The 25920-nt window shown below is 45.1% G+C and overlaps 1 protein-coding gene across 5 annotated transcripts in view; it reads left to right on the forward strand.

Moving 5' to 3' along the window:
• The window catches only part of DAAM2 (dishevelled associated activator of morphogenesis 2), a 290157-nt gene that overhangs the window by 70456 nt on the left and 193781 nt on the right, over window positions 1-25920 (forward strand). For all 5 annotated transcript variants that reach the window (XM_068232717.1, XM_068232719.1, XM_068232718.1 and 2 more), the window contains exon 2: window positions 5977-6179. In XM_068232717.1, the coding sequence (XP_068088818.1) occupies window positions 6006-6179 (174 nt within the window). In that variant the 5' untranslated portion in view covers window positions 5977-6005. The remainder of the gene's footprint in view (window positions 1-5976; window positions 6180-25920) is intronic.

Here is a 25920-nt window from a genome sequence, read left to right on the forward strand (position 1 = left end):
CAAGTCTCCCTAACACTGCTACTGCCTATAGAGCGCGCCCTAGTGGCTGCAGCTCTGGCGCTTTGAGTCTGCCAGGAGAAAAGCTCTATATAAGTGTTTGTCTTTTGTAATTGTACTGTTGCTTATCTTTTAGAGTAGAGAGGGAATTCTGAGTTCAGTTTCGCTTTAACTGCAAGTACACAACTGTCCTATGATTTCTGCAATCCCAAACAATGGCGCAATGGCGTGTTGAGGTTCATAATTGAGCCAGAAAAACTGGACCAGATTTTTTCTTTCAAATTATGTTCTAATAGCTGGTAAAAGCTTGCAACTCTCTGCCGTGGCATATCAGATCCAAGTGGGGGTTAGTGAAAGGTGGGTGAAGAAGCGGTTGTGTGATTAGCATCATGTGCTGCCAGGGGTGTCATCATAATCCATCAAAAGCTTGTTGGCCCCATTCAAAGTCCACTAGGGCATGTCTATGGCCCCCCTGCAAGGTAATCTATACCTTGAGGCCCCTGCCCCCTGCTGGCAGAATTGCATGGAACATCCATAGTGAGACCTTTGAATATATATTAGGCAGTCCTGGATGTATTAAATATATATTCTTGTTGTAAGTACAGCATGGGATGCAAAAGCGTAAATTGTGATTAAAATAAAGAAGCAAAGCATCCAGGCACCAATCCGAGGGCAATCCTTAAAACACCTGTTTACAGTATTGTGCATCCTTAGCATAAATAAACTGACAGTACAGAGAATGCAGTATAGCCTGACAGCCGTTTTGCGTGTCCTCCCGCTTCGTCAAAGGCCACATATTTATGGCCTCTAACGAAGAGGGATGACCTGCGAAACAGTTTATGCTAAGGATGCAAAATGAAAAGGTGTTTTAAAGAGGATCCGTGACTTTATAAGATAAAAAAAAAACAAATATTGTACTCCCCTCGGGAGCCTCTGGATCCTAATGAGGCTTCCCTTGTCCTCTTCAGCCAGCTTGCTCCAGCGGTGGGGCCCCTGAACTCACAGAAACAGTGGCAACAGTGGCCTGCCTGTGCAGGTGCACTAGTGCCTTACCCTTGGCCTCCAGTGGTAATAGCTAAGCCCAATTGGCTCGCTCCTGCACAGTAGAGCAGACCTGATTGGACTTGGCTATTTACGCCGCAGCAGGAGAGGAAAGCCGCCACTACACCTGCATGCAGCACCTGCAATCAGACTTACAGGGGTTCTAGCGCTCAATTACCTGTGAGGAAGATGGGGGAAGCCACTTTAGGATCCGGAGACTTCTCCATCCTGAGGTAAGTACTCCCTAGGGCCACTGTAATTGTGTTAATAATAACAATTTGATGGGGGTAAGTTTCTGCATTGATGCTAATTTAGTTGCAAACTGCATGAAAGTTTATCCAGAGTGGCCAGAAGTGTATTTGAGAAACCCGGTTTCCAAGCTGCTAAATCCAGCGGTGCGCAATCGTTTCAGTCAGGAGTGTCTTTTTTTTGTTTTATTTAAATGTCTTCACGACTTTTTTCTTGGCGGAAATAAAAACATTCTCTTGGCTAATCTTCTAGTCACGCCTGAAATGGCGGTGTCAGCAGCTCCCCCCCAGGTACCTGCTGACTGTCCTTGGAAGCTTGGTCGCTTTATGGTGCTCATTCTGATGACTCATTCCAGTTTTGTTTGGAGGGGATAAATCCCTGGCGGTGCTGGCTGTGGACATTGCGGAGGATTTAGCAGATGCCATTGTTTTCTGTTCTGCAGTGCACAAGCTGAAGTCATCAGCTAAATAAACGAGAGCAGCGATGACATAACTGCATTTACCAGACTGATGAGTCTCCTCAGTGGTGTAACTGATAAATGTTATTAGTAATTCTGCTCCTGTCCCTTTGCAGACACCTTGCATGGAGTAGACAGGCCTCTTATTGCTTACTAACAAGCCTTAAAGGGGAACTGAAGAGAGAGGTATATGGAGGCTGCCATGTTTATTTCTTTTTAATCAATACCAGTTGCCTGGCAGCCCTGCTGGTCTATTTCTCTGCAGTAGTATCTGCATAACACCAGAAGCAAGCATGCAGCTAGTCTTGTCAGATCTGACTTTAAAGTCTGAAACACCTGATCTGCTGAATGCTTGTTCAGGGGCTATGGCTAATAGTATTAGAGGCAGAGGATCAGCAGGGCTGCCAGGCAACTGGTATTGCTTAAAAGGAAATAAACATGGCAGCCTCCATATACCTCTCTCTTCAGTTCCCCTTTAAAGTGAACCAGAGACGAAGCACCCTCATGTATTATACCATATATATCAGTGGGAACATTAGAGAAATGCCCGCTCAAAATTTCTGCAGGGGGACCCGGTGGGTCTTAGTTACGCCCCTGCCTGCTCTCTGTTTCATTCTTCACTACTCAGCCTGATTCTAATCAGCCCCGATAAAATCCCCGACTGAGCATTCAGGGCCATATGCAATTTACTTTTTCACCTAAGTTTTCTCCTAGGAGATAATTGTAAATTTGTTAATAAAATACATTTTAAGCCATCAGAAAGCAAGAAAATGCTCAACATAATTTTGTTAGTCCTTTTTCATTTACTTTTTGGTACTTTTTTAGTTGAAAAGTGCTGGAAAGTTATTCTAATTTGAAGATGAAAAATTATCTCCTAGGAGAAAACTCAGGTGAAAAAGTGAATTGCATATGGTCCTCAGTCTGGCTTTGCTCAGGAATCATTATAGCTGAGTCTGTCTTCTCTGATGTCTTTTCAAGCCCAAGCCTGCCCCCTTCTGGCTCTGCTATAATAACTCAGCTATAATGATACCTGAGCTAAGCCAGACTGAATGTTCAGTCTGGTATTTTATCAGAGCTGGTAACAAGCAGGCTGAACAGTGAAGAATGAAACAGAGAGCAGGGCACGTGTTATCTCCAATGTTCCCACTGATATACAGTATATGGTAAAATACATGAGGGTGCTTCATCTCTGGTTCACTTTAAATCGGACCTGAACTCAGAACTTCCTCTCAGCTCTAAATGACAAGCAACATCATAATAACCTTATGATGAAACCCTTCTTTCTTACAGTTGATACAAATCCTGCAATAAATAGCAGTGTGTCTACATCCTGCTTTCATGGAAGCAGACATATGCAGCCAGCTGACACAGCTGAGAGATCACATTACTAAACTCACTACATATATACAAAGTGGATTTCTATATATTTTCCTTCTGTCCTGTGCAAGAGTTTAGGTCCACCTTAAAGGAAACAAAAGGTGAAAAAACTGAAAATAATGAGATAAATAACTTTATCTGTCCATCTGCTCCTAAAATTACATTTTAAGATATAGCACGGTTTTAATTTTATTTTTTAAATCTACATTTTAAGTTTTTACTGTTTCTTTGTCTATGCTCAATAACACATACATTGAAGTATGTCAGAACTAAAATCTATGAATTATTGAACCTTTTTATCTCTTTGCTGCTCTTAGAAGCCATTTTCTGTCAGGAAAGTGTTTTATGCCTGTAATTCCTTTTCGGTGAGAGATACTTGTAGTCTAACTCAGTCCTGACCTGGACAGAAACTGTCACTTGCATACCTGATTTTTAACTCTTTCAGGCAGAGAAACAAAAAAAAAGATTTTTTCAATCGCAATCACAAAAATAGTGCAAATCGTGAGGCGATGCGATTTTAGAAAATTGCAATCACAGTGCCTTCAGCGCTTTTTGAGTGCTTGCATTTGGTAGGCGCTGGAAAACGGCAATACATGGGATTTTTCATTGCGTTTTTAAGGTGAACAATCTGTAAGGGCCTTTTTCCACTAGGCTGCGATTTGCGATTTGCTTCTAATCGCAAATCGCAAGGTACATTAAACTAATGGAAACTGCAGCAGCAATTTCCATTAGTGCGATCCGATTGCGATGCGATTTTGGTCAAAGCGCAATCGTCGTCCTGCCACGTTTTGTATGCGATTGAGCTGTACTATAATGAGTATAGTAGCTCAATCGCAATCGCATGGTGGAAATTGAAACGCGATTGCGATCGCGATCGGAATCGCGATCGCATTTCATAGTGGAAAAGAGCAGGAAAAGATGACCTCAGCAAAATTGCAATCGCATTGCACCACACAAAAATCACAAACAGAATTTTGATGAAAAAAAACGTGATCGCACTGTGTTTACGATTGGGCTTGGTGATTTTCAGTGTGTACAGGCCCTAACCTAGGTAGAGGAGAGCACCTGGATCTCTCAGAGGCTTCCATTGTCCTCCTCACCCCCACTATTGCCATGCGCGGACCCCCAGAACATAACTGACGAAAGCTCTGATATATTATCGTGGCTGCGCTTTCCACCGTGTACGAACACATGGGTACTACTGTGCCTGCATGCGTACGGCCGCGCATGTGCAGTAAGCTGTACTACTGTGCATGGGCGTTTGTGCTTGCGTGGAAACAGTATGGCCACGGTCGTGCACAAAAAGGAGAGGGAGTACAAATTTCCAGAGGGTTGCTGGCAGCGGCGGTGGTCTGGAGCATCCATTAAGTGTAGCCACGGAGAAAGGACGCTCTGATCTCTCGTGACGTCTCGCCCATCTGAGTTATCTTATCACATATGATGTGAATTAGCCGAGCTGCACGCGGCAGACTCCCGGTCTACTCCAGAAGCTTTGATTGGTTGACAAGAGGAAATTAGGAGCGTGACCCCAACATCGCCCTCTGACTCCTGCTGGAGGATCTGCACACTCCAGCATGCACCCTCCCCCCACATGCTAATCATACATGACACACGCCTGGATCCCATTCCTCCTGCAAGGCTGCTGTGACCCTTCAGGTGCAAATCATTAGCTAATACAGGGCCTGAGGAAGGATGAGCTCCCTGAAGACAAATCTAAAGTTCACTGAAACAGCCAATCATTTTCCAGCTCTCATTTGTACATTCCAGGTTCAAAAATAAATAAACTTTAGATAACCAAGTTTTGGGTGGCAGATACCGCCTTAATATTTCTTATTATTAAAGTGTAACTAAACTCAGAATTTCCTCTCTGCTCTAAAAGATTAGCCACATAATGAAAACTTTCATGAGATAAAAAAAAATCTTTATTGCAATTTGTGTAAATCCTAAACAAACTCCCTGAAGTGTAACTTGATTTTAGTTTTGTAGGGAGCACTGAAAGGGTTAAGGCTCAGTGTTTACTGTATGGGGAGAAAGCCACAGTGGTGCTCCTGCAGTTGTTTCACGGTTTCTAATACAAATTAATTAGACACTTTGATCAAGCTAAACAAACACAGAACACAGAGCAGTGGATTTCTCCAGCAACTATATGTGGAATAAAAATGTTTCATTGTGTGCTGTATAAGAGTGCAGGTCTGCTTGGACATCACATGATGTAAAGTAGCCCAGCTTAAAGAGTAATTAAAAGGAACCTGAGCTGAGAGACATATGGTGGCATATATATGGTGGCTGCCATATTTGTTCCTTTTACACAGTACCAGTTACCTGGCAGCTCTTCTTATCTTTCTGGCCAGTAGTGTCTGAATCATACACTTGAAACAAGCAAGTAGCTAATCGTGTGAGACTTTAGTCAAAAACACCTGATCTGCATGCTTGTTCAGGGTCTATGGCTAAAAGAATTGGGGGTAGAGAATAAGCAGGACAGCCAGGCAATGTGTATTGTTTAAAAGAAAATAATATGTTGTCTCCCATATATCTCTCTATTTGGATTTCCTTTAAAGTAAAGGTAGTTTTGTCTTAGCATGCATTGGCGTTCGCTAGGGTTAGTCAATGAGATGCAATGAATTCCGAGTTGACGCTGGATTATGCAAATTCTGAGTGTAAAGTTAAATTGCACCAATCCAATTCCACCTTTCAAGCTACATACATTTGCATACAAAATGTTCATAACTCTGCATCAACTCGGAACAATGTGCATCTCTCTGACCCTCCCTGGTATTCACCTGTAAACTCTATGGCTGCAGGAATGTTTGAATTTGGTGTGACCTAACGGCCCGCTGCCCTTTGTGTTCCCGCAGATGATGATCGGCAGATAGCACCGTACAAGATGACCATGGCTCCGCGGAAAAGGAATCGTCATGCCCTGGGGTTCCTCTGCTGCTTCGGGGGCAGTGAACACCCCGAGATCAACCTCAGGGACAACAACCCCCTGCAGTTTGTGGAGTTTGCAGGGCCCATACCCTCCGCGGATGAGCTCAACGCCCGCTTCTCTGAGCTGGTGGTAAGTGGCGTGTCTCCTTCAGGATCGTGGGCACGGCTGACCGATCTTATGAGTCTTTCCTGTTAATAAGGTGCCACCAAATGTAGTGTGGACTGCAACCTGCAGATCGGTGAGGGCTGCCCTACAAAACTGCTTCTGACATGGGATTTGAGCCTGGTACACACTTTCAATTATGATTGGCCAATCACTGACCAATTTCACCACCTCTATGTACCACAGATATTGAATACTATGAACAGATTGTGTAGGTAAAGTTGGTCCGTGATTGGCCAATTATAATTGAAAGTGTGTACCAGGATTTAAAGAGACATAAGTCTAATGTTGTTTCCAGTACAGGAAGAGTTAAGAAACTCCAGTTGTTATCTATGCAACAGAGCCATTGAGCTCCAGGACCTTCAAAGTCGCAGAGAGCTCTGTCTTCTAAAGCTTGTTATCTCAACTGTCAGTCACTGTATTTTCTTTTTCACTCCAGAGGACAGTTCAAAAGTTCACTGGCCTGCTCTGTAAAATCATTTAGAATGCTGAGTAGTGTGTAAACTGCAAATATTAGAGAATGATGCAATGTTCTAAAACACAATATATAACTGAAAATAAAAATATGAGAATATTTTCTTTTCTACTGATGTTCTAGTAATTACACAACCAATTCATTATATCATTTTTTTTTTGCTTCAGTGTCTCTTTAAAGGACAACTGTAGTGAGAGGTAAATGGAGGCTGCCATATTCATTTCTTTTTAAACAATACCAGTTACCTGGCAGCCCTGCTGGTCTATTTGGCTGTAGTAGTGTCTGAATAACACCAGAAACAAGCATGCAGCTAATCTTGTCTGATCTGACAATAATGTCAGAAACAAAAAAACAAATTAGGGGGCTCTGTACGTTTTAAAATACCCAAATAATGGGAAAAAAGAGAGATATAAATTACTTCCTGCTGCTACCTCACACTGTGGGGGTACCTCCTTCCCTCACAAAAATGACCAGTCAATCTAAATACAAATTTGAGGAGCGCAAGATACGGAGTTGGACAATTTCCTACTTTTTATTTTCAATAAAAATATATAAAAAATATATATATATACGCGCATACATCTACATTTATCTACCAATACATAGATTTCCACGAAAACTGAGGCACATAAAAAAGAAGTGTACATCAATCCACCATATACTCATTCAATCTCATCCATACTTATTGAAAACCCTCTGGTGACCCTTTAGGGAAAAAAAGAAAAAAATATATATAAAAAAATTCTAAAAAATATATATATATGTATATGCACATGCAGTTGCACTTTCCGAGATGTAAAAAGAACAGTAAAACCAGTTCCTATAGGGGATACTTAGAGGATTATCACTTGTACATGAGCTTGTCCTCCAATGTGTTAACTGTAATGATATCGCACTGTTACTTTAATAAAGTCCTTTCCAGAAAATAAATCCCACAATAAAGCTTTTGACGTCCGGAGTTCTCTAAAACAAGTTCCTCAAAATCAGTGGGATTGATCATACAGTTACTCACGTATCCATAGGTTGTAACAGTTCCTCACGATCAAGAGATTGTCCGCATAAGGGCCTGTTGTAGTAAAGTAGCGTCTCCTGGTTCCCCCACGCTACCCGCAGTGTCTATAGCCGTATTGCGGGCTTCCGTGTGTCGGCTAGTTGGGAGTCTGACGTCACTTCCGTGCGTTCCAGCTCCTACCTCTTCCTGTAGCCCTGCGCTCCAGCTGACTGCGTCGCATACAGTGCCTCTTACTACGCGAAATCCTCCGCACTCCGTTATAGAGCGTTACATGCAGGTTACCAGATAGCAAGATTCCAATTGATTTCCGGGGCGCCCCACTCAATCAATCATCTATGCGCGTATATATATATATATTTTTTTTATATATTTTTATTGAAAATAAAAAGTAGGAAATTGTCCAACTCCGTATCTTGCGCTCCTCAAATTTGTATTTAGAATAATGTCAGAAACGCCTGATCTGCTGCATGCTTGTTCGTGGTCTATGGATAAAATACCAGCTGCAGGGCTGCCAGGCAACTGTTGTTAATATGGCAGCCTCCCTATACCTCTCACCTCAGTTGTCCCTTAGGCTGCTTTCACAGTGGGATGTTACAGGAGCATGTTAGTGCAGCCTGTAACGCAGCCCACCGCACAGTAATGAAAAATCAATGGGCTGTTCACAGTGCCCACGTTGCGTTACATTGTAATGCAGCACGTCAAGTTAAAGTGCTGCATGCTGTACGTTATAAGCGGCTTAGCTGCGTTAGACTGTGTGCACATGCTCAGTGATGTTGGAGGAGGAGGTCTCCCCTCCCCCTCCTCGGCCAGGCACATGGCTAATTAATATTCACTGCACGGTGTGACGTGCAGTGTTTACTTCTGGAGCAGCCGCTCTGTGTGGCGATTGGCTGGCGGGACCACGTAATGCCGCATGCGTCCATGAGTACGCATCACGGCATCACAGGACGCATGAAGAGCCACTTAACGCGGCTCAATGTAACGTCCAGCTTCAACCCCACTATGCGTTGCGTTAGGGGCACGTTATGCGACCTTAACGTGGCATCTAACGCAACGTCTTAGTGGGAAAGAAGCCTTAATGTATGAGCCTGGCAAATTCTGGAACTTTAGTCACTTAGATGGACCCTTATGAAAATAAGACATCCCAAGATTGTCATTATATTAAAATAGCTTTCTTTGCAACCGTGGCAGTGGTACTCTGGCATACAGGTGCTGATTTATCAGAACCAGTGCTTGGAGAATTGGACTGAATCTAGTGCTAAACGAAAGTGGAGAAGTTGTGCAGAACAACCAATCAGACTTTTCGATCAGCATATCTGCTGCAGTTTTCATTGACCCTTGATACATTTTCCCCTACAGTCTTCCCACAGGAGTGATAAGCTGCACAAAGCAGGAGCCATGGTCGCTCTTTTTCAACTCCTACAGTGCTTACATCCAAAAATGGCGCAGGGGGAAAAATGGCGCATCGTTCTGCTGATAAATAAAACGCTATTTACCGTTTTGCAGAGCGGTGCGCCATGAAAAACCATGCAGGGGGCTGGGGTCGGTAGTACAGGCAGCGGGGGCTGTTAGTGTAGGCAGCGGGGGGGAAGGGGCTGGAGGAGAGATGCAGCGGGACACTGGAGGGCATAGGTATCGGATGTATGCAGAGGCATACGTTACCTTGTCCTGGGCCAGCGATCGCCCCTTCCCTCCGCTCCTTCCATTCGTTTGCTGTATTCCTGCAGCCGGCCAATCACCATGCGGAGACTGAAACCACATGGTGATTGGCCGGCTGCAGGACTACAGTTAACGAATGGAGGAAGTCAAGGAGCGGAGGGAAGGAGCGATCGGCGGCTGGGACAAGGTAACGTATGGCTCTGCACATCCTCCTACGATGCCTATGCCCTCCAGCGTCCCGCTGCCTCTCTCTCTCTCTCTCCTCCCCCGACCCCCGCTGCATTTTTGACCACTTATAACGCTATTTAGCGTTATAAGTGTAAGGCACACTGCCTGCGCCATTTTTTAACACTTATAACGCTAAATAGCGTTATATAATGTAAGTCTATGGGGCGCCCTTTTTATCCCCCTGGCGCTGTGCGCCATTTTTAACTGACACCCTTTTTCAACTCCTGCAGTAACTCACTGACAGGAAGCTCACTTGTATACTCCTGCGGGCTAGTTTTTATTAGGAATGGCATGTGGATTGGTTGTGTTTTATAGGCACTAAAAAAAAAGTGGAATGTCCCTTTAAATGAAACAAAGATCCCGATTGGCTAGCCCACTCCCACTCCGCTCTCCGTGTTTTGTGTCTTTATTTTAGCAGCTGGAAATTATTAGCAGCCAAAGCGCTTTATTCAGCTGTTGGGCCCTATTCGGGTTTATGTGACTAAATCCATTGCTGTAATGACATTTATTAATACTTGACACCCCTTCAGCCCCTCGCCGCGTCTAGACACGAGCGCCATTCGTGAATTATAGCGCCATTAAACGCTTACCCGCCCGGCGCAGGGCCGCGGCCGTTAATTAGTATGAAGAGGGCCGCATTGTTCCAGGTCTATAAAGAGTTTAATTAAGCCGAGTTTATACGGAGGCCAGATGTCGCGGCGTGCTTTAATGACGACCTTAATGAGAGGCGAGCGTCAGCTTCATGGACGAATACCGCCATTCCTGAGATGTTTATACTTTATATTTGATTCATTGGCCCTATTCTGGAGACGCTGGGCGTTTGGTAACAGGTGTCTGACTGCGAGGCGAAACATTAAACACAATTACTCATTTTCGCTCATTATTGGTCGAAAAGAAAATATTTTGCATAACCCAGGCTGGCTTTGTGGAGTAGAAAGGTTTGTTTGTCCAGCCGTATGGGTGACAATTATATAAAGGAAAGAGCCTCGAAGCTGCAGGCGTATATCTGTGTCCTACACAACAACCTGCTGTTAGCTCTTTCAACTGAGCCAATTCAGGTCACATGATGACATTTTTAAAGAGGCACTGTAGTGACATATAGTGGATTGCAGTAAACCATACATGTCAAACTCTGGCCCGAGGGCCAAATCCGGCCTTCAGAGCCATCAAATTTGGCCCTCAAGTGGTTTCCCTACTTTGCATTATGTTTGGTCCACTCTAGACCACCAGGCAAGCTAAATTGGGGGAAAAGCTCTTGATCACCAGGGAAGCCATATGGGGTAGGGAGGGTAAAGCACTAGACACCAAGGAACTGTTTAGGGGTGTGACGGGGGACCACTAGACACCATTGAACTATTTTTTAGGGGGCGGGAGGGGAACCACTAGACACCAGGGAACTGTATAGGGGAGGGTAGCCAGCAGACACCAGGGAACTGTATGGGAGGAGTGAGGACTACTAAACACCAGGTAACTGCATAGGGGAGGGAGGACCATTAGACACCAGAGAATTGTATAGGGGAGGGAGGGGGGCACTAGACACCAAGGAACTGTATAGGGGAGGGAGGAGGCCCACTAGACACCAGGGAACTGTATAGGGGAGGGAGGAGGCCCACTAGACACCAGAGAACTTTATAAGGTAGAGAGGTGACCGCTAGACGTTGAGGTTGGCCTGCGACTTGCTCTTAGGGTTCAATTTCGGACCACTTCATATTTGAGTTAGATATCCCAGCAGTAAATTATTCAGGATACCCACAGTCATTTTCAATTTAAAGCAAACTTGAAGCTAAAAAAAATGATGATATTATGTATGTATGTTTGTGTAGTACGGATAATGATTAGAACATTAGTAGCAAAGAAAAGAGTCTCATATTTTTATTTCAGTTATATAGCTTTTTTTTAATAACATTGCATCATTCTGTCATGTTTGCAGTTTAGAAACAACACTCTGTTTTTTAAGCTATAAAACAAAGCAGAAATAATTACCTTTTGAACTTTCCTGCAGTAAGGCCCAATGCACACCAAAAACCTCTAGCAGATCCGCAACGTTAGAGGTTTTTGAAGCAGATTTAGCGATTCTAGGCATGCTTAGAGACTTTTTCTAAACATGCCTAGCGGTTTTGGAGCGTTTTTGTGTAACAGATTTCAAATATTGTTACAGTAAAGCTGTTACTGAACAGCTACTGTAACAAAAACGCCTGGAAAACAGCTCTGATCTAGCGTTTTTAAGAGCGATTTTCCACTTTCCTATACTTTAAAGAGTAACTGTCAGGCTACAAAAGCTAATTTAAACCTCTATTCTCCTGTGTTAAACAGTTTAGAAGGAAGCCAAAAACGCAATACTGAAGATAAAAATCTCTCTTACATTTGATGTGTGCTTATCAGCAAAGCTGTTATTCCCAAGCTCTTAAGAAGACGCAAGCCGCATACCATACTGCAAAGCATTCTGGGGCCATCCCCTCGGCTGCTAGTGAGACGTTACAGGGTCAAGTAACAATAGCATGTAACTCAGTCCAGCGCACAGCACTGATAAATCTCCCGGCAGAGTACACTGCAGGAGTATGCTATTGTTCCTAGCCACATGGCTAATTAATATTCACTGCACACTAGTGTTATTCAGTACGAGCTTTTCTGTGATCAGGAAGCAGGGAGGACATTACGACACATTTGGCTTCATAGGAGACAAACAAACATGGAACCTGCCATGAGCTGTCAGGAGCATCTATCTCTGCATATACTATATAAAAATTCTGTGAAATCCAAACGTGGACAGTGAAATGCATATGTAATGTAAGTACAGCCTATATTTAGCTACTGATATATGTGTTTATTTTCTCTGAGACCTTATACCTAACAGCTCCTCTTTAACATTGAGGCAGACACGCCTCAGAAAACTAAAAAATGCTGCAGCCCGGGAGTTTGCGTTTGTGGAAAAAACGAGCCGCTCTGGTGTACACCAGCCCATTCACTTTCATTAGCCAAGCGGTTTTCCCCTGCAAGCGTTTTAAAAAACGCTCTAGAACCGCTCTGGTGTGCACCAGCCCTAAAGTACAGTGACCAGATTTTTCTGGGTCCGAAAAATGGGCAAATATAGCCAACTATGACCATTAAATAATAAATGCAGCAACTGTTACCCCAGACACCAGAAAATAAACGCAATGTGGGCAACATTTCAGCAGAAAACAACCGCAATTTGGTCCACATTTCAGCAGAAAATAAAGACAATTTGGGACACATTTCAGCAAAAATACAAATAATTTACTCACCTGACAGAAGTCTCCTCTCCTGGCCTCTGGCGCGCCTCCTCCAATTTCCCGTGCTGACAGGCAAAGCAGGGCTACGGGAAGATGGTGCCCGAAGCCCTGTACTGCAGACACAAATAGTCTCCAGTACAGGGCTTCGGACGCCATCTTCCCGTAGCCCTGCTCTACCTGCCGAACACTATGCAGGCTGCTGGAGCGGGGCTGCAGGCTATGAACTGGCATGGCATGCCATTTCATACAATGGTATGGTGGCCAGAGTCCCAAGGCCGGGACGTCCCGCAGCTAAAAGCGGGACGTTTCCCGGAACCTCATGCAGTCTGGGACAGGGGACCCCGAATCCGAGACCTGTCCCGGGTAAAGCGGGACGTATGGTCAGCCTTATCTCAAGCTGTCTCTCACTAATTCTTGGCTGTTTAAGTGCTTCAGAAAACCAAACTGTATTCAACCCAAGTTGGGTCAGAAAAAGCTCTTTTGCATGGATAACAACTGAAGTTTTTTTTTAACTCTTGCTGCACTTAAAAACAGTATGAGAATCTTTTATTTGCTACTAATATTCTATTTCTTAGCTTTCATTATCTCACAAGTTTATTTTCACTTTAGGTTTGCTTTAAGGCAGTCTTAGCTGACCCCGTGTTTTCCATTAGTAAATGCTGTAGCATGGCAAACTCTATGGTGGCCCAGTAAGAATAGGGTGTGGTCAGGTATGTCTTACAGTAGCAATCATATAGACCAAAATTAATCTTAAATTGATATGCCCAAATAACTGAAATGTAAAAGTAAAAGCAAACAATCATAACAGATTGAATTGAATAAGGGCCAGAATGTGTAGCCCAAGTCAGAGTTCTATTGCTAGTGCAGCACCTCCTCCTTTTATATGAGAGGGACATATCCTCAGACCCTCCCTATCCTCTAAGCCCTGCCTCTCAGGTAGGCTTTCCTATGGGAGGGCTTATACTTCTATATCCAATCGGATATACTCTGACATAGATTTGACTCCTCAAGCATGTTATACCACAAGCATGTTATACCACAAAATCCCTGGGATCAAGGGCCATCCATGATTATTATTGTTCTATTTGAGATTTTTACATCTGATCAGTGTAACCTCTTGAGATTTGTAGAGAAGGAAAGCCTGATTCCATACAAGATTATGGCAAGGTGTGGGACAACCTATAAGCATTCTGTGGTGCAGATAAACCTGAATCTGGGTCTTTTTAGTGGTTAGTGAGTCTCAAACTACCGGGTGTGGTGGAGGCTTTCCTATCTCTAATGCGTGAGTGGATCAAAGTGAATAAGGTATAGAATTATTTATTATTATTATTATTATTTAGTATTTATATAGCGCCGACATATTACGCAGCGCTGTACAGTGTATATGTATATATATATATATATATATATATATATATATATATATATATATATATATATATATATCTTGTCACTAACTGTCCCTCAAAGGAGCTCACAATCTAATCCCTACCATTGCCATATGTCTATATTATGTAGTGTAAGTACTGTAGTCTAGGGCCAATTTTAGGGGGAGCCAATTAACTTATCCGTATGTTTTTGGAATGTGGGAGGAAACCGGAGTGCCCGGAGGAAACCCACGCAGACACGGAGAGAACATACAAACTCTTTGCAGATAGTGCCCTGGCTGGGATTCGAACCGGGGACCCAGCGCTGCAAGGCGAGAGAGCTAACCACTACGCCACCGTGCTGCCCATAGAAGACACAGTATTGTTATTGGGACGTTTTACAGCTCATTTGCATATTTATCTTCTACTGTAGCGCTACCTTCTAATATACAGTACAGTATAAGCATCATCATCCATGTCCCCCAAATAACATACACAGGCAGCACTATCCATGTCTTCCAAATAACATATATAGGAAGCACTATCCCTGCCTCCCAAATAACATATATAGGCAGCACCATCCATGTCCCCCAAATAACATATATAGGCAGCACTATCCCTGCCTCCCAAATAACATACAGTATATAGGCAGCACCATCCATGTCCCCCAAATAACATATATAGGCAGCACTATCCCTGCCTCCCAAATAACATATATGGGCAGCACTATCCATGTCTTCCAAATAACATATATGGGCAGCACTATCCCTGCCTCCCAAATAACATATACAGTATAGGCAGCACCATCCATGTCCCCCAAATAACATATATAGGCAGCACTATCCCTGCCTCCCAAATAACATAAACGGGCAGCACTATCCATGTCTTCCAAATAACATATATGGGCAGCACTATCCCTGCCTCCCAAATAACATATATAGGCAGCACCATCCATGTTCCCAAAATAACATATATAGGCAGCACTATCCCTGCCTCCCAAATAACATATATGGGCAGCACCATCCATGTCCCCCAAATAACATATATAGGCAGCACCATCTGTGTCCCCCAAATAACATATAAAGGCAGCACTATCCCTGCCTCCCAAATAACATATATAGTCAGCACCATCCATTCCCCCAAATAACTTATATAGTCAGCACCATCCATTCCCCCAAATAACCTATATAGTCAGCACCATCCATATCCCCCAAATAACATATATAGGCAGCACCATCATATCCCCCAAATAACATATACAGGCAGCACTCTCCATGTCCCCCAAATAACATATATAGATAGCACTATCCCTGCCTCCCAACAGACATATACTGTTTGAGTAGCACCATCCATGTCCCCAAACAGTGACGTAACTAGAGGGGAGCAGCCCTTGTAATGGTGCGGGGGGGGCAGAGCTGAGGGGGTTCCCATCTACTAACCTTCCCTTCCTCCATTACAGGGGACTATACTTCAGATCAAGGGGTTTTGTGGCTAAACGATGGCCAACCTTGTGTTATGACCCTTGTGAGATGAGCCCCAAGGCAGTGAGGGACACCAAAGGGAAGCACGGAAACAAAGGGGGAGGGCATCAACGTTTCGCTGGGTGGCTCCATTAATTGTAGTTACGTTACTGCCCCAAATAACATATATAGTCAGCACTCTCCATGTCTTCCAAATAACATGTAATGTATATACTTTGCATGGACTCGCATATAAGCCGGGGTACCCACGTTTCCCTCAGAAACCAGGAAAAGTGATTGACTCGTGTATAAGCCCCCTCTCCAGTATAGCCCCCTCCACAGTAGCCAGATGTGCCCCCAGTACAAGTCAGTCCACACTCCCCATAGCCAGATGTGCCCCAAGGATGATTCAGCTGTGTCTCAAGACCTGCTCCACCATCTGTTCTGCACCATTGACTCGAATAAGCCGAGGGGGGTAACTTTTAAGCACATTTTCTGTGCTGAAAAATTCGGCTTATACTCGAGTATATAAGGTAAACAGCACCACCCCAATTACATACAGACAGCATAGGTCTCATTACAAAATGGAGGAAACCATTTTTGGTTCTACGCACCAATAAACCAAGCTCACCATAGTCCCGCCTTCTTTAATGAGCCACTCTGTAGACCAGCACAGATCACGGATGGCGTTTACCTCACAAAGAATTGGCGGGCATCACACTTTCATCATCTATTTTTATAATCAGTCATAGTAACGGTAATTACTGAACACTTCTTATATTTCGTCGGCAGTCCTGTTTGATATTAAACCCGTGAGGAGAGCAGGGGTTAAACACCGTTAGCGGGGAAAGCCGACCACACTGCGGTTCTGTTTTCTTTTGACGTTCTCCTTGCTTACTATGGCCCGGCCTCCGAGTCTGACACCCTGAAACACGCGGCCTAATCGCTGAAATAACACAGAGCTGTACGCCGTGCTGAATTCTGAGCATTAAAAATTCATTAAGCCGGGCTTCAGAGGCCGGGCGCATGAGGCTTTCAGGCCCCGGCAAATATTATGGTTGGGTGCCGGTCAAGACGAGGCCTTTTGTGCTACAGTCTCTGGGGGTAGGAGGCCGCGCGGCCCGCTGGAAGGAGGCATGGAAGCTACCTGGTGATACCGCTGGCTGCTTCCTCAGCCTCCTTGTTAGCCAGGAAGAGCCTGTACAAAGCCTCTAATGTCCTATCATAATATTCTTATGTATTAATATAGCACTGACATCTTCTGCAGCACTTTACAGAGTACATAGTCATGTCTATGACTGTCCTCAGAGGAGCTCGCAATCTAATCCTACCATAGTCATAGTCTAATGTCCTACCATATTATTACTATGTATGTAGCACTGACATCTTCTGCAGCACTTTACACAGTACATATTCATGTCACTGACTGTCCTCCGAGGAGCTTACAGTCTAATCCTACCATAGTCATAGTCTAAATCCTACCATGTTATTATCATGTATTTATATAACACTGACATCATCTGCAGTACTTTACACAGTACATAGTCATGTCAATAGCTGTCCTCCGAGGAGCTCACAATCTTTTCCTTCCATAGTCATAGTCTAAAGTCCCACCATATTATTATTATTATTATGCATTTATATAGCACTGACATCTTCTGCAGCACTTTACAGAGTACATAGTCATGTCACTGACTATCCTCAGAGGAGCTCACAATCTACTCCTACCATAGAAATAGTCTAATGTCATACCAGATTATTATTTTTATTATTAGTATGTATTTATATAGTACTGACATCTTCTGCAGCATTGTACATGAGTCATGTCACTGACTGTCCTCAGAGGAGCTCACAATCTAATCCTACCATAGAAATACAGAAAAGAGCCACAGAGAGCCCCATATAGTGTATGTACTGGTATGTAGATATGACAAGTAAGTATCTATTTATACTCACAAACATGGGTTACCGTCCAGGTAACCACTATATCAGCAGGTGAGGAGATTAGACCTGTACCCACTCAGGATTAAGAAGTCACTCTCTGTAGATCGGAAATATTGGGCAACATCCCTCCACCAAGGGTGGACTCAGGAACTGTATAAGCAGACAGAGGCGCCAAAAGGATAAAATATTCTAAAACGTTTAAAATGAGAGAAGGCAGAGGTGGGCGTACCTTCTCCAAGCAGACACACACGAGTGTTGTGTATATTCGAAACAACAAAAATGTATTTGTATACTCCAGAAAGTGCAACGCGTTTCGCTGGCATCTCCCGCTTCATCAGGCAATAGAAACAGCTTAAAACTCAAATAGGTCTGGTGCAAAGCTCAGCGCCTCTGGGCCCATTTATGTTAACAACCCTTTTTTGCCACAAGTGTGGCCATCAGGATCTTCACACCAATAACACGTGTAACCTCAAAAACACCTGATCTGGAGTATCAGAGAACGTTACAGCCCTGCTGACATCTTCTGCAGCACTTTACAGAGTACATAGTCATGTCACTGCCTGTCCTCAGAGGAGCTCACAAACTAATCCCTACCATGGTCATGGTCTAATGTCCTCCCCTCATTATTATTATGTGTTTATTTAGCATGGACATCTCCTGCATCCCTTTGCAGATCTCTTCATAGAGGATTGCATGCTGGAAGTAGGGCATGCTATTGCTTTGGCCGTATGGAGCAGCGTGGCAGTTCCGCTGTACAAAGCTTGCTTGGCCAGGGAGCTGAGTTTCGGCAGGAAGTCATCGGAGTGTCGGAGTGGTACACGCCTGTGTACTTTGGCAGAGCCTGAACTGTAAATTGCTTTAGAAAAAAAACAGAAAGCCTTTCTCGCCTCTGGACGGAGTCCTAATATAAAGCGGAGCAGCGCCTTAGAGTGGAGAGGGGAGGACAGGAAAGGAAAGGTAGCTGCAAGCTTACCAGCTTCCTCTCAACCTTTCCCACACCTTATTTCCCGCTCCGCAGCAAGACTGATGGATGGTGAGAGCGTGGATTCTGAACAGGCGCCAAGGGGGAAAGGCGAGGCTGCATCCACGGCGACCGATGTAAACACATCTTAAAGAACGACTCTGGCAGAGAAAGTCAAGTTAACTTCTCATAAGTCTCTGCACCAGAGAAGCTTACACTCTAATGTCCTCACTACAGTCACACACCATTATTATTATGCATTTATATAGCTCTGACATATTGCACAGCGGTGTACAGAGATCACTGATCCATTCCCATCAGCCTCTGCACCAGAGGAGCTTACACTCTAATGTCCTCACCACTGTCACACTATTATTATTATGCATTTATATAGCTCTGAGATATTGCACAGCGCTGTACAGAGATCACTGATCTATTTCCATCAGTCTCTGCACCAGAGGGGCTTACACTCTAATGTCCTCACCACAGTCACTTACTATTATTATTATGCATTTATATAGCTCTGACATATTTCACAGCGCTGTACAGATAACTGATCCATTCCCATCAGTCTCTGCACCAGAGGCACTTATACTCTAATGTCCTCACCACAGTCACACACTATTATTATTACGCATTTATATAGCTCTGACATATTGCACAGCGGTGTACAGAGATCACTGATCCATTCCCATCATTCTCTGCACCAGAGGAGCTTACACTCTAATGTCCTCACCACAGTCACTTACTATTATTATTATGCATTTATATAGCTCTGACATATTGCACAGCGCTGTACAGAGATCGCTGATCCATTCCCATCAGCCTCTACACCAGAGGAGCTTACACTCTAGTGTCTAGCGGGGTAACTATTGGACCATTAAAGGCTTTAGTAATTATTATTTACTATGCTGATTAGGTCTCCACTGCCCTGAGGTAAAATGTCAGCCCGCTGGGACCGGCGGATGCCCTTGTGCGTTAAATTTATAGAAATGTGTAGGATTCCATTCCTCCGTGGCGTTGTGTTTCTGAATTAGCGCAGTGGCCGCACGCCGGGTTGGATTCGCACGTAGCCCGGCGCATTCCTTCCTGCACAGGCCGCAGCAGCCGTCCCTGGAATTTTTGGGACAGGATGTAGTGCTCTCTGCCTGGGCTCGGTTACCGGGCAACTCTGTATCCCAAATAAACAGATGAGTAGATTCGTTGAGGAGCGCGGGGCCTGGAAAATATGCACCATTTCAGTTTACAGATTGCTGATGTGAACTCCTGTGGTTTTATTTTTGGCCGGGAGAGGTTGTTCTTCTGCATATTTCCATCCCAAGCGCTCTGAAGACTGTAAAGACCTGAACTGTGTAAAGAACAGACTGCTAAAAAGGGCATCCTAATGTTTGTTCAGGAAGGAGCCGTTAATGTAAGGGCCCTTCCACACCGAGTCGGTTGCGTTGCAACGGACAATATCACTGCATTGCAATGATATTCCTAGGGGGGAATTCTGCGTCATATGCAGTGCGGTGGTTTATGATGCAGTAATACAGGGCACGCTTTAACAGTGGACCTGAACTCTTGCACAGGACAGAAGGAAAACAGAGAAAAATGCACCCTATACGTATTTAGAGAGTTCAGCCTGTCTAATATCCCCTCATCTTTGACTAATCACCAGTGTAATTTGATCTCTCAGTAGCCTGTCTAAAGGGGCCCATACACTGGTCGATTTCAGCCATCGATTGAGCGATTCTAAAGAATCGATCAATCAGAAATCGATTCTATCAAATTCCCCATCTGATCGATTTGTGGCTGATTTCGATCGATTTGATGTATCTGACAGGATGGAAAATCTGAGTCGATCTCCTGCTATCAGCAGATCGATGGCCCATAGAGTTGCAATGGATCTAATGGTCCAATAATGCATTTAGATTGATTTCCAATAGATTTCATTCTGAAATAGATTCCTGTCAGATTGGACTTGACAGGCATCTGCCAGAAATCTATCTGATAGTCAAATCTGCTGCAAATCTATAAGTGTATGGCCACCTTCATTCCCTCTCATCTGTGACTAATCACCAGTGTAATTTGATCTCTCAGCTGTGTCAGCTGGCTGCCTCAGCAGAGCAGTTAATTTGTAAACACAGCTGATCTGCAATGTCCGGTTTTGCTGCCATTTTGCTGCTTGTCATGCATTGCTTCACGTCATCCCGACCTAATTGACTCCGCCCCCCCTTAAATACCAATTACTGTATTTATTCTAAGAAATTCTCCCAGTGATAGACTGCATGACAGACTGAGCGGAGGAGAAGGCAGTACAATGAATCAGTCCGCCTCCGCCCACTTTGTACTGCAGTCCAGCCCTGTTAAAATTAATCCACCCGCTTTGCTGTGCAGTTTTATACCTATGAGAATTTACTGAAATAAATCATGGGGACATTTTTACTTCTAAATAAATTTATTTTGATATTACTGTTAGCCGGTTATGGCTGGGGGCGGAGACTATGAGGTCGCTGGTGGGGGGAGGCGGATTCAGCTAAGGGCGTTACAAATACTGTGGAGTAGCACAGAATGAGAAATGCGCAGTGCATTGTCGATGGGGGATGACGGAATTTCTAAATTACGGTTTTGCGCATGCCCATTAAAATACGTAGCAGAAATATGTGCCGGGTAGCAAAACCTGGCATTGCTCCGCCTGTACAAAGCCTCATTTTCAGCACATGCAGCCCCAACTGGCTCAGCCGCGTTCATTATAAAGCGTTAGTTGGGGAGGTCACTGAGGGTGCTGGGAGAGGAAGAGGTCCCTATGGGTGCTGGGACTGGTCATTATTGGGGCGGGGAGGGCACTATACAAGCTGGGAAAGGTCAGCGTGGGTGCTGGGGGCGGCAGAGGTCACTGTTAGGATGCTGGAGGCGGAGAATTCTTTGGGATAGAGCGGAGCTTCTTGCGGATGGGGTTGGAGCTCCTCACATCTAAGGAGGAGCTTCCTTCGCTCAGCTGAATGGGCACCTCTATTAAACATAAAAATGGAGAGTGCCCGGTATGTATAACATCTTTTTAATCTTTAAGCTCTGAGTCCCTTTATACAGCCAAGAAACAGTGAGAGACAGCTTGAGATAAGGTTTTACTGCAGGAAAGTGCAAAGGGTTGTTTGCTTTGCTCTGTGTTATAGCTTAAAATACAGAAAAAGGTTTGTAAACTGTAAATAAGAGAGAATGATGCAATGTTATTAAAAAAAACAACAACAAACTGTAACTGAAAATAAAAATATGAGACTTTTCTTTCTATTTTTATTCATTATCCATACTACACATACAATTCATTTTAAATTTTTTTTTACTGCAGGTTTGCTTTAATGCTGTCACAGTGAGTGTTGGGTGTGTCCGTCTTTAGATAGGTGATAAGTGCAGGTGATACTCTAGTATTGCATTTCCTTTTGCCTCCTGCTCTGTGTAGGCATTTACACATACAAGAGGAGAGGGGTTACCAGGCAGTCTGTATTTTGCACATAAATGTGCCAATTTCATGTTTATTTGGAAAAAAATGCTGTCAGCATCCAGACCCTTTAAGACATGCACAGCAGGTCCCAAACTACAGTGAGAAGATATGTTTTAACTACAGAATAACTTTTGTGCCACTGAAACTTTCTAACAATTTTTTAATTTTTATTTTTATTTTTAATTCAAGGTGGAATTTCACCGTTATCATCCTTTTCTGTTTGTGGCTTATCTGTAGCGTCGGGGAAAGTGCTGCGCTAACATAATACAAGTCTCCACTAAGTGGCTAGCCTTTATAATGTTATTACGTGCTGCCCACGCCTTCTCGCCTTGTAACCGCAGCAGCATCATCTGACGTCTCTACCTGTCTGCTGCGCTCAACCCTGCGCCATCCAACTTCTCCCACTTACTGCGCTCTGCTGCCCGGGTGGCACACCAGAGACTCTTAGATCTGTCAGCCGTGGATCCGGAGATGTGTGTAGTGAATCCCGAGGACGGAGGGGGCAGGCGTTGGCGGCGGAGTACGGTGGCTTCGAGTTACTGCCAAGTCTCCACTTTGTCTGATTAGCACAAGTGCTGATGTGTGCGGTCTGGAGGCTCAGAGCTTCCCAAGAAAGATACCAAGGTCTGCACTCCCCGTATCCTTCAGGGCTCAGCGATCATAACCCGACCGGCCGGCCACCTGCTACAGAAAAGTCATCACTTCCTGAGGCCTAACAGTCTGTACTGTACACCAGCCTTTCTGAATGAGCAGTTGGCCAGTCATAGACCAGTGTTTCTCAACATTATTACAGCATGTACCCCTTTATTAATGACTGTGTTGACTAAGTACCCCCTGTTGAGAGTAACCCATCATTTCAAGTACCCCATTACACACCTATTGCGTAGGAACGTAGAGAGGTAGGGCGTCTTGACACCTTAAAGAGAGTCTTAAGCCTTATAAATTACCTCTTTTTATTGCAGAATGCTCTTTAGCCTTAAAGGATACATCCAGGCTCCAAAAAAACCCCAAAATCCACTTACCTGGGGCTTCCTCCAGCCCCTGACAGGTATCCTGTGCCCTTGCCGCAGCTCCGGTGGCTCACGGTCTTCTCCATTGCAGAAGCCAACTTCGCCAGGTCGGGTTCCGGGTCGTTTCACGGCGGGGGTCATGTGGTCCGGCTGATGGCATCCGGACTGTACTGAGCAGGTGCAGAACGCCTGTGCCTGTGCAGTACAATCCTGATGACGTCGGCCGAACCACGTGACCCGCGCGCTGGAGCGCAGAAGAAGCCGACCCGGAAACAGACCTTGGCTTCTGCAGCGGAGAAGACCGGGAGCCACTGGAGCTGCGGCGAGGGCACAGATGGCAGCCAGGGGCTGGAGGAAGCCCCAGGTACGTGGATTTTGGGGTGGTTTTTGGAGCCTGGACCTTCCCTTTAAGAGCAAAAATGATTTGCTGCATCCCCGTGGCCGTACAAGGGCTTTATCCACCCCAGATCCCAGGGCAAAATTCTATAACTTCCAAAGTCCCAGCTTTTGCAGAGAGGCAGAGCTTTGTGCTGTAGCTCTGCCTCCAGGACAGTCAATCACCGCCGATCGCTGCCTCTCCCCACCCCTCTCAGTCTTCTTTCAAAGAGAGAGGCGGGGAGAAGTGGCGATCAGCAGTTATTGAATGGACTGGAGGCAGAGCTACAGCACAAAGCTCTGCCTCCTCCAGGAAGTACCGGAGGATTTTGTAACAGGGATTTCAGGGGGGGATAAAGACCTCGTTTGGCCACGGGGGATGTGGCGATTCATCTTTGCTCTTAAGGCTAAAGAGAATTCTGAATTGAAAAAAAGGTAGTTTATAACGCTTCAGGTTCTCTTTAAGTAAAAAAGGATACATAGACTATGGGAACCCAGATAGTGAAGTATGTTAGTAGCTAATGAATGTTAAATAAATAAAAAAGGACTACTCACCAAGGTGGATTGCAGTTGGGGCAACCAACTACTTGAGGTAGGTGGAGACAATGAACCCGACTCCACTCGGGGTGTCTCAGTGGGTGTCTCAACTGAATGTTGAAATGGCGTCAACCATGCAAAATCAGAGAGAATCCCTCCAACCTTGCGAGAGTGGGAGGTGGAATGCACACAATGGTAAAGAGTGGCGGACACAGCCAGCAGTGGGCCCCTGTGCAAAATTGTAATTGTGGGCCCCCCACGACCTGCGGCGCGCGCAGCGCGTCGCGGCAAAATATGGGCGTGGCTACAACCTGCAAAAAATAGGTGTGGATAGAACCTCAAAAAATGGGCGTGGCAGTGACCGGATGAGGGCGGAGCTAACTGTAACTTAAAGCGAACCCGGGGTGAGGGTTTATTTCCTTTTAAACAATACTAGTTGCCTGACGGCCCTGCTGATCTATTTGGCTGCAGTAATAAACTGAATTACACCAGCAACAAGCATGCAGCTAATCTTCTCAGTTCTGACAATATTGTCAGAAACCCCTGACCTGCTGCATGCTTGTTCAGGGTCTATGGTTGAAAGAATAAGAGGCAGAGGACCAGCACGGCAGCCAGGCAACTGGTATTGCTTAAAAGGAGAGAAATATGGCAGCCTCAAGATTATTCTCACCTCAGGTTCCCTTGAAAAGTGCAACGCAAAGACAGTGGGCCCAAGTTTTGGTGACCCTTTCCCCAGAAAATTCACATAATTGTGCAGGTTTTCTCAAGAAAATACACATCATGTCGGCAGATATGCCCAGAAAATACGTGCAATCAAGTCGGCAGATATGCCCGGAAAATACGTGCAATCAAGTCGGCAGATATGCCCAGAAAATACGTGCAATCAAGTCGGCAGATATGCCCAGAAAATACGTGCAATCAAGTCGGCAGATATGCCCAGAAAATACGTGCAATCATGTCGGCAGATATGCCCAGAAAATACGTGCAATCATTTCGGCAGATATGCCCAAAAAAATATGTGCAATCATTTCGGCAGATATGCCCAGAAAATACGTGCAATCAAGTCGGCAGATATGCCCAGAAAATACGTGCAATCATGTCGGCAGATATGCCCAGAAAATACATGCAATCATGTCGGCAGATTTGCGCAGAAAATACATGCAATCATGTGGCAGGCCTGCCCAGAACATACACCTGCTAATATAAATAAAAAAACAAAAACATTTACTCACCTGCAGCAGCAGACCTCCTGTCCCAGCCTCCATCCGGCGCGCAGCTCCCATGGGTGGTTGGGTGGATAGGTAGCCTGGTGGGTGGGTGAGTGGGTGGGTGGGTGAGTGGGTTGGTAGCCTGATGGGTAGGTAGCCTGGTGGGTGGGTTGGTAACTAGCCCGGTAGGTAGGTAGGTAGCCTGGTGGGTGGGTAGGTAGGTAGCCTGGTGGGTGGGTGGGTAGGTAGGTAGCCTAGAAGGTGGGTAGCCTGGTGGGTGGGTAACTAGCCCGGTAGGTAGCCGGGTGGGTGGTTAGGTAGGTAGCCTGGTTGGTGGGTAGGTAGGTAGCCTGGTGGGTGGGTGGGTAGGTAGGTAGCCGGGTGGGTGGGTTGGTAACTAGCCCGGTAGGTAGCTGGGTGGGTGGTTAGGTAGGTAGCCGGGTGGGTAGGTAGGTAGGTAGGAAGCCTGGTGGGTGGGTAGGTAGCCGGGTGGGTAGGTAGGAAGCCTGGTGGGTGGGTAGGTAGCCGGGTGGGTAGGTAGGTAGGAAGCCTGGTGGGTGGTTAGGTAGTCGGGTGGGTAGGTAGGTAGGAAGCCTGGTGGGTGGGTAGTTAGCCGGGTGGGTAGGTGGTTAGGTAGCCGGGTGGGTAGGTAGGTAGGAAGCCTGGTGGGTGGTTAGGTAGTCGGGTGGGTAGGTGGTTAGGTAGCCGAGTGGGTAGGTAGGTAGCTGGGTGGGTAGGTA

Source organism: Hyperolius riggenbachi, chromosome 4 (genome assembly GCF_040937935.1).
Source record: "Hyperolius riggenbachi isolate aHypRig1 chromosome 4, aHypRig1.pri, whole genome shotgun sequence".
Classification (NCBI taxonomy): domain Eukaryota; kingdom Metazoa; phylum Chordata; class Amphibia; order Anura; family Hyperoliidae; genus Hyperolius; species Hyperolius riggenbachi.